We start from the raw sequence: 17,036 nt of genomic DNA, 5'->3' as shown, positions 1-17,036 counted from the left end.
CACATTTTAACTTATCGTATGTGTAAGAACACACATCTTTGATTAAAAAGATATTAAAGGCAGATTTTTATTTGCCTAAAAACAAACATGTCATACCTCCTCTGTGCAGTGATTTTGCAGAGCAGCCCAAAAAGGTAGTGTAGCAGAGAAACCAAGTACGAAGACTTACGACCAATTCAGGTTATGTGTGGTGTTAATGCAACTCGTTATTGTGTGGTAAGCTGCAGTGCAGTAAGGCAGCCCATTCATTTTGAACACCCCAGAATCTATCTTTATTACACAGTGTGGGTATGTTGATCCATTACGGTGGCGTTTAAAATAAATAGCACTTCACAACACCTAGGCTTGCATGTTAGCAGGCATTGCAGGTTTTAGCTCATGTTACCACAACACAAACATGTAAATAGGCATCCTGGACTACTTTTATATTTGGATGGGATTCATTCTGTGTGTGTCTGTTTGTGAAATAATTCTTTTTTTTTTTTTTTTTTTGCTTTTCTCTGCCCATTTTTTATTACAAAACAGTTTCTGGTTTTCTGTACTTTATAAGAGTTTGACACTAACAATGTATATGTACCAATGAATGAAATAAGTACATTATCCGTTTTAACCTCTTCTAAATAAACCACATTATTTTGTCACTTACGTTGAGTGTACCTGAGTGTTCCCGGTGCAGTTTAACTAGTAAATATGAGGCAAACAGGCATTGTGCTGGTATCAAAGTGCCTCTGGGGGACTCTGGGAGCTGAGAAAAATAACACGAAACCAAAGAGCATATTATTTTTTGTAGCAGCAGAGACCTCATGCCTTTTGCTTTTTTTTGCTTATTCTCAGTTTACAATTCTATTGTAGGGTCACAATGGCTGCAGCTTTTCGTCTATCATTGAAACCAAAAGTCAGTGACAACATGACATATTTAATGGTGGATTTTTCCCAGGAAAGGCAAATGATCCAGGGCTTAAAATTCTTACCAGGTAATGTGGTACATATTTCTTTTTTGCTAGTTTTTAATAAAGTGTAGGGTTGATTTACTAAAACTAGAGAGTGCAAAATCTGTAGCAGCTCTGCATGAAAACCAACTAGCTTCCAGGTTTTATTGTCAAAGCTTAACTGAAGAAGCTGAAGTTTGAAGATGATTGGCTACCATGCACAGCTTCACCAGATTTTGCACTCTCCAGTTTTAGTAAGTTAACCCCTGTATTTGTTATGTCAAGCAGTAGATTGAGCATGAAGAGCAGCGACAGCATACACTGATTTCAATTGTAGTCACGTTTGAGATGAGAAATGCATATGTTTATGCGTTTATATGACACATATTTTTAAAGTATTCATATTTATTTGAACTGATCACTTTATTGGACAGATCTAAAAAAAAGGCTTAAAAAAGAATAGGATTCCTTTTAAGTGGTCTCAGTTAACCGCAATTTTCCACAACTCACTACAGTTCCAGCTTTTATATCCTTGGCCACAATACTGCAATGATGCTCTTTTGAGAATTGGGCTTTTATCTAAGTCTATGTTCTTGCTATAATGCAATCAAGGGCATATGTCATTCCTTACCCTTTAGCATTACTATATACTAAAAATGTTTTTGCGTATTCCGTTTTTGTAATGTTTTCCAGTTTAGGAATTCTCAAACCATTGATTAAAAGTAAACCATCTGCACGTAGTATATAAATAATTGATTACACTCTTTTTTTGTATTCTGGATCTGATGAACTGTTCATGTTCTGCAGAAGTGCTTATGCTAATGCTGCAACAGTATACAGGATTAGTCAGACGACCTTCTCTGTCCTTTTCCTTTAAAAAGGAAAGATGCTGCAAATTCCAACAAACAGCATTGACTGAATTTCTGTAAAAGATTGCTTTATATGTGTGTGTCGAGCTGTTAGGCTGTTCTTTTGGAGATTGTAGTTGTATAAATTAATAACTGTTTCTTCTAACAACTCTTTTTATTCGTAATACCAATTGATTTGTAAACAATGGTAACCAAGAAAATAATCGCGCCCTCCCTGGGTTCCCACCACTGCGCTAAAAAAAATGTGTATATCAAAGTGTATGAAAAGTGTATAATTTCCAAAGCTGCCACTTTAAAAGTAAATAATGTGAATAATATTAACTTGCAAAATAAAAATTAAGAAAATTAATATAAGCGGCGCTAACAGCGACACTATAATGTGATAAAGTGACCATGCGTTTAACCAATAAAAATTGTAGTATCACAAAACATCACAAAAATGTTTTCATTTACATGTGGATTGAATTGGTACATACATGGATGGAAATTGGATTACTCGTTTAAACCTGTGTGTAAGGTTTATCACGCTTATTTGCCAAAACACGAGAGTGTGAGGCATTATTGTCCGGTGAGTTTTGAATCTGAAGGGAGAGGAATCACTGACACATGTGATTTGGTGAATACTTTAGAATCCTGCACATCATTCACGGTGTTCATCTACTTTTATGGACTTTATGCTTTTTGTCTTACTGACACAGGGTGATTTTTGTGATGTTTTGTGATACTACAATTTTTATTGGTTAAACGCATGGTCACTTTATCACATTATAGTGTCGCTGTTAGCGCCGCTTATATTAATTTTCTTAATTTTTATTTCTATAATTTTTAAAGTTAATATTATTCACAACACCAGTTGATTACCAGGAGCAATAAGGTTTGTTGATAAACTCTCATGTCATAGCGCCCAAAGTAATTTAGATGAAAATCCATGGGCACACTTTTTGATTAAGGCCCCTTTAACACGGACGGATAGAATGGTGCTTTTAGCTGCGGATTTTCTAGTTTTCTACTGCAGCTAAAAGCACACAATGTTTTCCTATGGCCCCATTCACACACTGCGTTTAGTTACATGCGGTTCCATGCGGATAGAAAAAATAGAATTGACTGCGTCCAGGAGCGATTTAGCACAGCTATACCGCACATAACCGCAGGTAATCGCAGTGCACTGTGTCAGCTGCTGATAACAGCGCCGAGATGCTCATCGGGAAAGGAAACATTGTTTTCCTTTCCCAATGAGCGACAAGCATGGGGATCCGACTTGGATCCCTGCCAGTGCCCGCCACTGTTAGGTATGAATCTTGAGGGGGAACTCCACGCCAAATTTTAAATAAAAAACCGGCATGGGTTCCCCCTCCAAGAGCATACCAGGCCCTTCAGTCTGGTATGGTTTTTAAGGGGAACCCCCTACGCCGAAAAAACGGCGTGGGGTGCCCCCCAAGATCCATACCAGACCCTTATCCGAGCACGCAGGTCGGTCAGGAAAGGGGGTGGGGACGAGCGAGCGCCCCCCGAACCGTACCAGGCCGCATGCCCTCAACATGGGGGGTTGGTGCTTTGGGGCAAGGGGGGCGCCCTGCTGGCCCCCCACTCCAAAGCACCTCGTCCCCATGTTGATGAGGACAAGGGCCTCTTCCCGACAACCCTGGCCGTTGGTTGTTGGGGTCTGCGGGCGGGGGGGCTTATCGGAATCCGGGAGCCCCCTTTAATAAGAGGGCCCCCAGATCCCGGCCCCCCACCCTATGTGAATGAGTATGGGGTACATGGTACCCCTACCCATTCACCTAGGAAAAAAGTGTAAATTAAGAAAAACACAGTAGACAGGTTTATAAAGTAATTTATTAGGCAGCTCTGGGGGTCTTCTTCCGACTTCGGGGGTCTTCTTCTGACTTCGGGGGTCTTCTCCCTCTCTCCGGTGTCGTCTCTGCGCTCTCTGGTTCTTCTCCGGTGCCTTCTTCCTTCTGCCGGCTCCTCCGCTATCTTCTAATCTTTTGCCGCTCTTTTGCTAGCGGAGGAGCCCGGTCTCCTGAGAGGTCTTCTTTCCTCTTCTCTTCCTGAGATGTTGACACGACGCTCCCTCTCACTGTAATGCCGTGAGCGAGGTCCGCTACCAATTATATAGGCATGGGGCGTGGCCACTGGGTGATGTCACCCGGTGACCCCGCCCCTTATGTTGTCACAGTCCCGGGGCATGATGGGTCTGTGACGACATAAGGGGCGGGGTCACCAGGTGACATCACTTGGTGGCCACGCCCCATGCCTATATAATTGGTAGTGGACCTCGCTCACGACATTACAGTGAGAGGGAGCAACGTGTCAACATCTCAGGAAGAGAAGAGGAAATAAGACCTCTCGGGAGACCGGTCTCCTCCGCTAGCAAAAGAGTGGCAAAAGAGCAGAAGATAGCGGAGGAGCCCGGCAGAAGGAAGCTGGAGAAGAACCAGAGAGCGCGGAGACGACACCGGAGATAGGGAGAAGACCCCCGAAGTCAGAAGAAGACCACCGAAGTCGGAAGAAGACCCCCGGAGCTGCCTAATAAATCACTTTAAAAACCTGTCTACTATGTTTTTTTTAATTGACACTTTTTTCCTAGGTGAATGGGTAGGGGTACGATGTACCCCTACCCGCAGACCCCGACAACCAATGGCCAGGGTTGTCGGGAAGAGGCCCTTGTCCTCATCAACATGGGGACGAGGTGCTTTGGGGTGGGGGGGCCAGCAGGGCGCCCCCCTTGCCCCAAAGCACCAACCCTCCATGTTGAGGGCATGCGGCCTGGTACGGTTCGGGGGGGGGGGGGCTCGCTCGTGCCCACCCCCTTTCCTGAGCGACTGGGCTGCATGCTTGGAAAAGGGTCTGGTATGAATTTTAGGGGGACCCCGCGCCGTTTTTTCGGCGTATGGGGTTCCCCTTAAAATCCATACCAGACCGAAGGGCCTGCTATGCTCTTGGAGAGGGGAACCCATGCTGGTTTTTTATTTAAAATTTGGCATGAAGTTCCCCCTCAAGATTCATACCAAACAGTGCCGGGCATTGGGGGGGATCCAAGTCTGATCCCCGTTCAGTACGAGTTGGTACCCTGTCGGGTTGCTATGGAAATGGCAAACCGCAGTTAAACGCAACCGTAGCTAATCACACTGTACAAATGCAGTACAAATGCAGCTGATCGCAGTGCCTGGAGTCTTGAATTTCACAGAAAAAAAAATATGCTTTTAACTGCGGCAGAATATCCGTCCGTGTGAAAGGCGCCTAAAGGTAATCTAGTAGATGACAAACCCTTCCATTCAGTGTGCAGTAAAGACCAGCAAAGATAGCACCACTCACATCTCCACCCATCAGCTTTCTGAAAAGAGACTCTGGGTAGTTCTAAAGTTTCTTCATCAAAGCTGCTTGATGTTTCATTGTGTGATGCAGCCCAGCTTCCAACACTTCTTCAAAAAGCAATTATAACCAGCTATTGCAGTTGTATATTTTATAAACTTGTATCCAGTTCTCTCTTGGTGCACATAAATGTCCCTTAACAGCCTATTTTTCATCATTTAGTGCCTAAAGCACCCGAGATTGACCCAGCAGACTGTATAGTGGCTGACAATTGTGTGACAGTGTCATGGCGAATGCCTGAGGAAGATAACAAAATCGACCATTATGTATTGGAATATAGGAAAACAAACTACGATGGACTTCCAAGGGTTAAAGATGAGAGATGCTGGGAAACAGTAGATGATATAAAGGGCACAGAACATATACTTTCTGGTAGGTGTGACTTACTTTGTCTTTCAAATTAGCAGCTTGGGGGGAGCATGGACTTACACCCTCAGGGGCAATGGTCATGACATCTGCTTATACAGAAACCTAGGCATAGCTTAAAAGATGCTGAAATGCTTAAAAACTAAGTGCTTGATATCACTTTAAGTGTACTTCTATTAGTGTTATCCTTTGAAGCCAAATTACAGCCATTCCTTCAGTCTTACATAGTTGTACAGGCTCTTCCCCCGTACTGAAGTTGCTTACTCTGACTACACTGCACTCTATAAGCTTTTCATAGCATGCATTATAAGCTACAGCAATTGAGATACACTGCAGCAGCAACGAAGGGTAACTCAGCAGACACTGGACAGACACTCATTAGAGCGACCCGCAGATTCTGTCCCCACTGTGGGTGAGACTGCTTCAAGGGAGGGCTCTCCTGTCATTATCAACGTATAATAGGAGTTTTTGTCCACTAAGGTCGGACATTCAGTGAGGACTGCCTGTGTATGCTCTCTGTGCCTCTCCCTCCCCTGCTGCCCCAGCTTTACTAACTTGCTGCTTGCTGACCTACTATGCTTTGCACTAACTTCTACTATACATGTGCAGATGGCTGACTCAGTGAACGGCTGTGCCTCAGCTTTTGCTAACTTCCCAATGCAACCTTTGGTTTAAGAGACTGTTTAGCTGTTGGATGAGACTTGTGCCTTCTACTCTAGTTTTGCGTTATGTCACTGCACCAGACACTGTCTACCTTAGTGGAGAATCCATTATCTACACTTGTCTTGTGACCCACCAGAGCCTTCAGCTCAGTGCTTATATTTCAGCTTCCTATATTGACGAGCACTAGCCACTATAGGGGGTTACTGCCATCTATCCCCATAGTCATCATTATCCCTCCCTGCCCACATCAGTGTGTGATTGGAAGTGTGCATGTGAGCCAAGGCTGTGATTCTGAGTATTTGACAACTTTGTCATATTTGGTTTTATTAATGTACGTTGAAGGTATGGTGCTTTTTTCTTATATTGTTACTAATATTTTTCCAAAAAACTTTAATTTTTCTTAAGAGATACCTCAATTTGTTCCTTTGTGGAGCCCCCTTAATGGGTACCCCCTTGTGTCACCTCCACCCCTATACCCCCCCCCCTCTCCCTCCCTTTCTTTCTATTAGTCATAGGCTCCAGGAACACCACCTATTGGTTTGGTGAGCCAGTAGATAATAAGAATTTGCCCTGAGTGTCCCACTGTTTTTTATATCTTTTTGTGATTGCAATTGAGATAAAGCCCATCTCATTTCCTTGCATGATGTCCAACGTCATCTAATCCTTTCCTTCCCAACCTTATTGTCCCTGGCCCACCCTTTAAATCAGAGCTCCATCCAAAAGGGGAGACAGACACACAGGGTGAAAACAACTGGGCTGAGCACATTGCTGGATCATGGGACAGGTGAGTGGCTGTTTATTAAAAGTCTGCAGCTACAAAAACTGTAGCTGCTGACTTTTAATTTTTACATAGGAGACTGGAGCACCTCTTTAATTTATTGGATTTCAGTTCTTTCAATGATGGAGGTTCTGCATCACGCGAGGGCCTTACTCAGGGCAGTCTGCCTACAAATGCAACCTACCTAGGATTTCCTACTCCTCCAGACTAATATTCGCCCCTCTAGGCATACTGATATTTGTATAACACCTATCAAGATCCAGCCCACTACTTACATCTGTGCTGAGGACTCTTGAGAGTAAAGTACTGAGGCAGGGTGCTATGATGTTTTCAGGAGCCTATGAACAGCAGCTCTATGGTATCACAGAGCAAGGATTTCAGGTGTTTTGTGTAGAAAGACCAACTCAGGATCATCTTTTAAAATGAACTAACACCATATTACTAACAGTCAAATGAGATTGCACAGTGGGTGATGTGGGCTATTTGGGCAATGTCAGAATGAGAACAAAAGCCCTGGGCAGTTCTATACGTATTTCCTGCCCTATTTTCAGGCCTAAGTGAAGTGTACACTTTTTTTGATTAATCATATATAAAATGATAATATTCCTATTCATTTTTTATCAGTCTTTCACAGACATGGCGAAATTCACAAACAACAATAGACACAAATTTATGTAACATGACTACAATTGTTCCTTCCAGTTTAACAATATAGTTTGTTTTCAACATGGCAACCCTTGATGAAATTGAACAGAATTTTCCTGTACTGTTTATTTTTCCTCCATCTTCTTTATTATGTTCACATTCAGGTTTGAAGTTTGACTCTAAATATATGAACTTTAGAGTACGAGCATGTAACAAAGCTGTAGCAGGAGAATACTCAGACCCAGTCACACTGGAAACCAAAGGTAATACTTTGTTCGATTTGGAGAATACTGGAAAAACAAATGTGTTTATTTTTCACTTAACAAATATGGATGATGGGAAGCAAGTTCTCAATTTGAATCTTAAATCAAAAAAAGATTGCTTTGCTAGTCTGCCTACTTCCAGCTCTGGTAGCTCATTAAGGTCTAATTCACACAGGAGCGTGGATCTGTACACCCATGCAGAGGGTTTTGCATATCTGCCCAGGAAGCACAGGTGGTCCATGAGTTTTGGCAACCTGTTACATTCAACAGGCTGATGGATGCATCTCTGTGTGTAAATCAGAGCAAGACTGATGCACGGCTTTGAACACTTTTGTTGTTTTCAGAGCCGTACATCCGTCCCACATGGATGTACACATCAGGATGGCATGAAGATAAAGATCTATTTAGTTGTCAGCTTGTTATTGATTTTTTAGTATTGTCATATGAAAGTTACAAACGTGACAACATTCAACAATCAGCACTACAATGCATCAGCACCAGTGGACAATGCAGCTCCCATATAGGAAAAGATGCATTAAAACGGCTTTAAAACACCCATATAGCATTGTGACAAAGACATTAAAAGAACTGATACACATTATAGAATCAACATTTACAACTCCAAATAGTAACTCCCCCAAAGTACCAAGAGCCACTCAAAGGAACAGCACCATACCCTCCACAAGATCCTCTAATATACAATCAATCTAATGCTGAGGATTTGTCATTTATCCAACCTCCCCACAACTTTTCAAACGTAGTTGGTACAACTCTACTAACATATGTAACTTTATACAATGGTAATGTATTTACTAACACCTTCCAAGCCAAAATGGTGGGGGCTACAGGTTTCTTCCATGACAGAATTATTATTTTACATGCGTAATAGAAGAGTAGACTAGGTAGAGTGCGGATCACCTTTTTGGGCGCTAACTGGTCAACCAGGCCCAATAGGCAGACTTCTACAGAAGGACTAATGTTAATCGTCGTAACCGACTTAACACTGTTTATAACCTCAGACCAGAACAGTTGAATGGGTGCACATTGCCAAAATATGTGTATAAAATCTGCCCTAGGAGCGGCACAACTGCCCTAGGAGCGGATGAATGTGTATGGAAAATCCTTGCTAATTTAGCAGGGGTGAAATAAATTCTGTGGAAGAATTTATACTGTATAAGGTGATCACGTGCTGACACCAGCTTAGAAAAAGTAGTACTCCATACGTCATCCCAGTCATCAAGCCTGTTATTGATTTTAACAGTCTGCCTACATGTACCACCTCTGCCTCCCAAGTGGATAAACACGGCAGATCCATGCATTCATGTGAATGGGCAATTATGCCCGTAGACAAAAAAATGTTAAATGTACTAGGAACATACATAAAATATTAATACAAGTCTAGCAAATATACAAACTAACTGCCTATCTGATGTTCATTCCAGATAGGGCCAGGTCTGCAAAGAAAATATTCAGGGCTAGTTCACACCACATGCAGTCCAGTGCGTTTTTTTTCTGCATCAACGCCAAACGCATGGAAAGTAGGTTATATGGTTTCCAATGGCATAGTTCACACCAGTGCAGTCAGTTTCAGGGCTTTCCAGTTCCAGAAAAAAAGTAGAACATGCTGCATTTTTCCTGCACTGGACTGTACTGGAATGCAGTAAAATGCATCAAAAACGCACTGGAATGCATTAAAAATGCACTGGACCCTAGTATAGTGGGGGAAAAAAACAAGAAAAAAAGAAGAAAAAAAGCACCTGGAATGCATCCGGAACTGCATCAAAAACGCACCAAAAATGCACTGGAATGCATCAAAAACGCGTTCAAAACGCTCATGCAGAAACGCATCTGGAACGGATCTGCAGTGCGTTTTTTGTGGTGTGAAACAACCCTCAGTATTTTCAGATGTTTACATAGGTCGTAGTGTCCAATGTGAAATGCATCTTAGCACTTCTTATACTTCATACACAGCTCAAATTCCAGCTGATTCTTGCCAAATCAACCAAAATTCTAGCCGTGGGTGGCCCTGTCAGCACCACCTGGCTCACCAAACTTTGACTGAAAATTTGAAGGAGCCAGGTGGAAAGTTGCCAGCCGAACAGTGACTGCATCCAGGCAGATGCAGTCATTGTTTGGGTATTTAGGCAGCAGTAAGTGTCATGGCTGCTTGAATAGAATAACTGGCAGCAGAGACTGCTCTATCCATGCCATTTCTCTTGTTTAGGCCTCAGGCTAAATGAAAGAAATCTATACGTGTATGGCTAGCCTTAGTGAGAACATGTAAGTTCTCTTTCATGTTAAAACACTTAGAAAAAAACACATGCAAACAAAACATAGCATAATGTACAGTCACTCTTAAGATACACGTTAGAGAGCTGTTACAAAGAATAGAGAGTGGAATTTAAAAAGACATGTCAATTGCTTTATTATATAGGCAGCATTTAAAACCTTCAGACCTAAACTATGCAAGAGATTTTCAGCTGCACAGCACTTTAGAGTAACCTCTTTTAGACAGATCAGCATGTTGCAAAGGAGATTGCTAAAAGATGTGATTGCCAACAAGAAGTTAAAAGAGAAGTAAAGGATTTTTTTTTTTCCCTCAATCATACTTACCTAGGTCCCCCGGCGCCTCTGCACTGAGAACCAAGCTATCGAACGCCGTCTATCACTCGCTTTTCAGAGCTCTGTGAGCAGAGAGCTGCAGACCGTCAGTCACAGCGCTCTGCTCTGCCCCCTCCTCGTTCACTGGAGCGCTGGGTTGTGGAGGGGGGCGGAGTGGCCAACTCAAGCTCTCAGCAACTCGCGGAGAGGCTGAGCTGGGTGTCATTCAAGGCACCTGGTGGATCCAGACTTTATTGTCGTGATGCCAGGGTGACTGGACTGACATTGGTGACAGCAGCAGAGAGTGGACTTCAGCCCTGAAAACGGGTCACAGGAGTGCAAAACGAATTGCACTCCAATGATCCATAGGAGAAGTACAGCCAAATGAGCTTTGGGTGGACTTCTCCTTAACCACTTGCCGACCAGCCGCCCTCAGTTGTACTGCGGCAGAATGGTACAGCTGGGTGAAACAACATTATGTGGCCACTAGAGCCCGGAGCCGATGCAAGTGCCCGGCGGCCACAATCACCGCTGGGCTCCCGCGATCACGGCTGACACACGGAGAACCAGGATCTGTGTGTGTATACACACAGTTTCCGGTTCTCTGAGGGGAGAAGAGACAGATCGTCTATTCATACAGAGTATAAACAGCGATCTGTCATCTCCCCAACACAGTCCCCTCCCCCCTTCAGTTAGAATCTCCTCCCAGGGAACACAATTGACCCCTTGATCGCCCCCTAGTGTTAACCCCTTCACTGCCAGTGGCATTTTTACAGTAATCAATGCATTTTTATAGCACTGATCGCTGCATTTTTGCCAATGGTCCCAAAAATGTGTCAAAATTGTCCGATGTGTCCGCCATAATGTCGCAGTCCCGGTAAAAATCGCAGATCGCCGCCATTACTAGTAAAAAAAAAAATTAATAATAAAAATGCCATAAAACTATCCCCTATTTTGTAGACGCTATAAATTTTGCGCAAACCAATCAATATACGCTTATTGCGATTTTTTTTTTTTTTTACCAACAATATGTAGAAGAATACATATTGGCCTAAACTGAGGAAAAAAATTGTTTTTATATATTTTTGGGGGATATTTATTATTAGCAAAAAGTAAAAAATATTGCATTTTTTTCAAAATTGTCACTCTTTTTTTGTTTATAGCGCAAAAAATAAAAACCGCAGAGGTGATCAAATACCTCCAAAAGAAAGCTCTATTTATGGGGAAAAAAGGATGTCAATTTTGTTTGGGTGCAACGTCGCACGACCGCGCAATTGTCAGTTAAAGCGTCGCAGTGCCGAATTGCAAAAAATGCTCTGGTCAGGAAGGGGGTAAAATCTTCCGGGGCTGAAGTGGTTAAACCTGGCTATTTAGCAACAACAAAATCTGCTGCATAGTTTAGGACATAAACTGCACAAGTGACAAATAGCTGTGCTTTATGTGAAGAACTGTACAACTCACAGCACATTAACCTAATTCCTTTTGATTACATTTCAGTCTATTCTATCAGTTTACGCATCCATTGCTTGGTAATAGCTAAAGACATGTTAGGTGCTTAAATGTTCATATGCAGCAAACCCTAGTTAGTTTATTCCTTTTTAACCAAACTTATACATAAATAATGCACTGATGAAACAATAATTATTAATGCAAACCTATCAGCCCTTGCTAGTTTTAGAGTTAAATGTCTGCAAGAAGCTTGCTTTAACTTGAAAGCCCTCTTCTGTATTTCTGGGTAGCCCTAGCATACCCTGCCACTAGAACCCTGCTTTCAGATATAATCTCTACCTGTTGGGCCTACTGACACACTATCCCAGAGTCCGATAAGTAAACTGTTATCGGTTGTTGAAGTGCTCTGGCTGTATAACAGGTTGGAACGTGGGGCTTATCTCTGGGGATACAGTTTATCTGTGAAATCAGAGTCCTGCTCCGAGTTCTAGATTGCACCCAGGGCTCCTTGGGTGTAAAAAATTGCATTTTCCGGTTAACAAAGCCAAAACAAGCACCGTACAGACTTTTATCTCTAATACTAGCAAAGGCAAGAGGGTTTGCTTTCTGAATTATTTATTTCAAAGGATTTTTAATTTAAGTAGTTCAAATGTCTGTCAGGTTTGCCTAAATGACCATGACAGCACAGAGTCACTTGTATGTACAACATACCTGGTAAAAAAAGACTGTAGCTTTTCAAATGGTGTGCTGGAAAGCTTAGTATGTGCTGATCCTGTGTAGGGATTAATCAAAACTACACTTAAGAGGGAACAAGACAGGAATAAACCAGGGAGATCTTGCCACTGCTGATCAACCCACTCCATACTCCACTTGGAATGTATTATCAAATCTGAGCAGATTTACCTTTTTCTTGTTCCCTTATATTTGTGGATGATATGCAGCAAAGGCTTGTTTTATAGCTTCTTGAATGACCAGTACTTATTTTATTGATAAAGGTGCATCTTTGTTGTAAGACTATTTTGTTGCTGTATGTTATGTTTATGTTCAAGGCTCATTAAGTTATTGATTGTTCTGCATTTGAGAGGGAACCCTTCTATGTTAATAAATATAACAGTCACAAATTAAGAGCTGATTTACAGTATTTATGGAAATCATTAAATTATTCATTATGGTTTGATCTAATTCAATGATTTTTTTTTTTTTTTGTGTGGAACACAATATTTTTCAAGCATGTCATAAAATCTTTAAATCAATCTTATATACACAACTTGGTTAAGTTAAATTTCTATTAATATGGGTAACCATAAAATAACTAAATAAGCTGAGTCCTCGAGTGACTTGAGACATTTGTGCAGTTTTTCTAGTGCTAGTGTTTACCCTGGGGATTTATTTCTTAAAGTACAGTAATGAGACTGTGATACACAGTGAATTATAGAGGCTGAAGGCATCAACTTCAACTTGAACATTTACGCCACGCAGTCACTTCATATTAGTACCAGCCAAGATGTGCCTTGGACTAACTATTGACGAGCTTTGAAGCCATGTGCATAGATGTTTTAAGCAATATTTTTTCCCTCTACTGTTTGCCATATTACGTATATTTTGCCAAACTGTTGGTTGTATTAATTAAGTCATTAACAATTAAATCTGTTACTGTACTTTGCATAAGATTTATAGGTACAAATTTCAACTGTTTATACAGGTAGAATGTATTTGACATACTGCAGCTATATTTTTTATCAACAAATACAGACTGTCTAGGAGTAGAGGTGTGGATCCAGTCCATAGTATTCCACCTGTTTACGTGTATCAAATAAAGTATGAATCACACTATATAAAGACTAGCGCAAAGTAGAGATGTACCCAGCAGCAGCTAATTAGGTTTTTATCTTCCCTTTGCTGGTAATATGGAACAGTATACCTGATTAGTAGCTGTGGGTAAACTCTCAACTTTTTTATTTTAAATTCTTATGGAAATATGGTTTGTGTATCAGCTTCACCATTTGTCTAGAATTGATGAGCCAGATCACTGGGCAGAATTATTCACTTATTGTTCATGTTCGTATCACAAGCATGGATATACACTTACCGGCCACTTTATTAGTTACAAATTGCTAGTACTGGGTTGGACCCCTTTTGCCTTAAGAGCTGCCTTAATTCTTTGTGGCATAGATTCAACAAGGTGTTGGAAACCTTCCTCAGAGATTTTGATCCATATTGACATGATAGCATCACGCAGTTGCTGCAGATTTGTCGGATGCAGATCCATGATGAGAATCTCCCTTTCCACCACATCCCAAAGGTGCTCTATTGGATTGAGATCTGGTGACTGTGGAGGCCATTGGAATACAGTGAACTTTATGTCATGTTCAAGAAACCAGTTTGAGATGATTTGAGCTTTGTGACATGGTGCATTATCCTGCTGGAAGTAGCCATTAGAAGATGGGTACACTGCAGTCATAAAGGGATGGACATGGTCAGCAACAATACTCGGGTAGGCCGTGGCGTTTAAACAATGCTCAATATGTACTAAGGGTGCCAAAGCGTGCCAAGAAAATATCACCCATACCATTACACCACCACCACAACCAGCCTGAACCGTTGCTACAAGGCAGGATGGATCCATATTTTCATGTTGTTTAAACCAAATTATGACCCTACCATCTGAATGTCGCAGCTGACATCGAGACTCACCAGACCGGCAACGTTTTTCCAATCTTCTATTGTCCAATTTTGGTGAGCTTGTGCAAATTGTAGCCTCTGTTTCCTGTTCTTAGCTGACAGGGGTGGCACCCAGTGTTGTCTTCTGCTGCTGTAGCCCATCTGTTTCAAGGTACGATGTGTTGTGTGTTCAGAGATGGTATTCTGCATATCTTGGTTGTAACAAGTGGTTATTTGAGTTACTGTTGCCTTTAAATCCATTCTCCTCTGATTTTCATCCACACAACTTCCGCTCACTGGATATTTTCTCTTTTTTGGACCATTCTCTGTAAACCCTAGAGATGGTTGTGCGTGCAAATCCCAGTAGATCAGCAGTTTTTGAAATAGTCAGACCAGCCTGTCTGGCACCAACAACCATGTCATGTTCAAAGTCACTTAAATACCCTTTTTTCTGATGCTAGGTTTAAACTTCAGAAAGTTGTCTTCATCACGTCTACATGCCTAAATGCATTGAGTTGCAACCATATGCTTGGCTGATTAGCAATTTGTGTTACCAAGTAATTGAACAGGTGTATCTAATAAAGTGGCCAGTGAGTTTATGTATGATTAGTATGCAAGATCTCATTTTAAGACATTCCTCTTAAAGTTTTCAAAGCTAGTGTGCTATATTAAAACATCTTTTTGACCACATCTAACATGCCTAAAGACATTAGATACCTATTCTTCTACTAATTAAGGCAGGATTGGATAAGAATCAGGATGCCTATTGGCATCTTTACCCTTCAGCAGACACCCCTGGCCAAAAGATCCGTATTCAATGACAACTTTTAGCCAGAGGTGTCTACTGATGCCCCTGGCACAGTAGATTATCTTTAAATTTGCCCACTGATGTAGATTATAGGGTCATGCTGCTTAAATCATATGTTTATATGGGTAACTTCGACTTGTAAATGTTGTTAGAAGAGCTATTAGGATTAATAGGAGACATCTTTTCTGGATTTTAGTTGCTGTCCTCTTTGCTAGCCCTTGCAGGTTGGAGATGAGCAAGACTTGAATAAAATAATGTTTTTAAGCAGCAGTAAGTGTTTTTAAACAGTTTACTATGTCCAACTGTTGTGTGACAGCCCTCATCTTTGGCCTTGACAACACATCATCCCATCTGAACCTGAAGGTGGAAGACTCGTATGTAGAATGGGATCCAATGGGTGGTAAATCTCAAGAAAGCAAAGTCAAAGGAAAGGAGAACAAAGGCAGGTAGGTAGAAGTTAATGTCTGTACGTGCTGTCTGTGGTCATCACTCTGTAAAATTATCTGTGATTGTGAGAATATGTCAGTCTGAGCCATTTTTGTAAACCGTTGCAGTTGTCTAAAAGTGTCACATTTCAAAAATCCTGGTATTTCCAGTAAAAGTAGTTTTTTCTTATTTTCTTATAAAACATCATTATTCTGTAAAGTTATGTTTTATATTAATTTGTGAATTTCATTTCATAAGGCTTTTACATCTATTTGTTCTATTTTAATGAGATACATGTTTTCCAGAAAAAAAAAAATAGGTAAAAAGTAAACACAACATACACAGTGATACACTGTACAGTCAATTGTAAACCTAGTGACAGAAAAGTGTATGTTGACTGTAGACTGTTTTTAAAAAAATCTTAAACCCTTAGCACAATGGATGTCAAGGCTGAAACAATAAAAAGCCAACACATAATCTGAAGTATACACAAACTGTATCATTTGAATATTAACCACTTGCCCACGGGGCACTTAAACCCCCTTCCTAACCAGACCAGTTTTCAGCTTTCGGTGCTTTTACATTTTGAATGACAATTACTCAGTCATGCAACACTGTACCCATATGAAATTTTTCTCCTTTTTTCACACAAATAGAGCTTGGTGGTATTTGATCACCTTTGGGTTTTTTATTTTTTGTGCTATAAATGAAATGACCGATAAATTTGTAAAAAAAAAAAAAAAAAAAAAAAGCATTTTGTTTTCGTTTCTGTTATAAAATTTTGCAAATTAGTAATTTTTCTTCATACATTTTGGCCAAAATGTATACTGCTACATATCTTTGGTAATAATAATCCAAATCGGTGTATATTATTTGGTCTTTGTGAAAGTTATAGAGTCTACAAGCTATGGTGCCAATCATTGAAAACTGATCACACCTGATGTACTGAAGGCCTATCTCATTTCTTGAGACCCTAACAAACCAGGACAGTACAAATACCCCCCAAATGACACCTTTTTAGAAAGTAGACAGTCCAAGGTATTTAGTAAGAGGCATTGTGAGTTTTTTGAAGTTGTAATTTTTTCCCACAATTCTTTGCAAAATTAAGATTTTTTTTTCCACAAAATTGTCATATTAACAAGTTATTTCTCTCACACGGCATGTGCACGGCATGTGCATACCACAAATTACACCTCAAAACAC

The 17,036-nt window shown here is 41.0% G+C and overlaps 1 protein-coding gene across 4 annotated transcripts in view; it reads left to right on the top strand.

The window, feature by feature from the left end:
• The window catches only part of FSD1L (fibronectin type III and SPRY domain containing 1 like), a 96,421-nt gene that overhangs the window by 49,636 nt on the left and 29,749 nt on the right, over window positions 1–17,036 (top strand). For all 4 annotated transcript variants that reach the window (XM_073636196.1, XM_073636187.1, XM_073636211.1 and 1 more), the window contains exons 6-9: window positions 853–974; window positions 5,336–5,545; window positions 7,790–7,888; window positions 15,724–15,853. In XM_073636196.1, coding sequence (XP_073492297.1) covers window positions 853–974; window positions 5,336–5,545; window positions 7,790–7,888; window positions 15,724–15,853 — 561 coding nt within the window. The remainder of the gene's footprint in view (window positions 1–852; window positions 975–5,335; window positions 5,546–7,789; window positions 7,889–15,723; window positions 15,854–17,036) is intronic.

The sequence above is a fragment of the Aquarana catesbeiana genome, linkage group LG01, assembly GCF_042186555.1.
Source record: "Aquarana catesbeiana isolate 2022-GZ linkage group LG01, ASM4218655v1, whole genome shotgun sequence".
In the NCBI taxonomy this organism is placed as follows: domain Eukaryota; kingdom Metazoa; phylum Chordata; class Amphibia; order Anura; family Ranidae; genus Aquarana; species Aquarana catesbeiana.
Note: the sequence above shows the minus strand (reverse complement) of the source record. Positions and strands in the feature narration are given on the sequence as shown.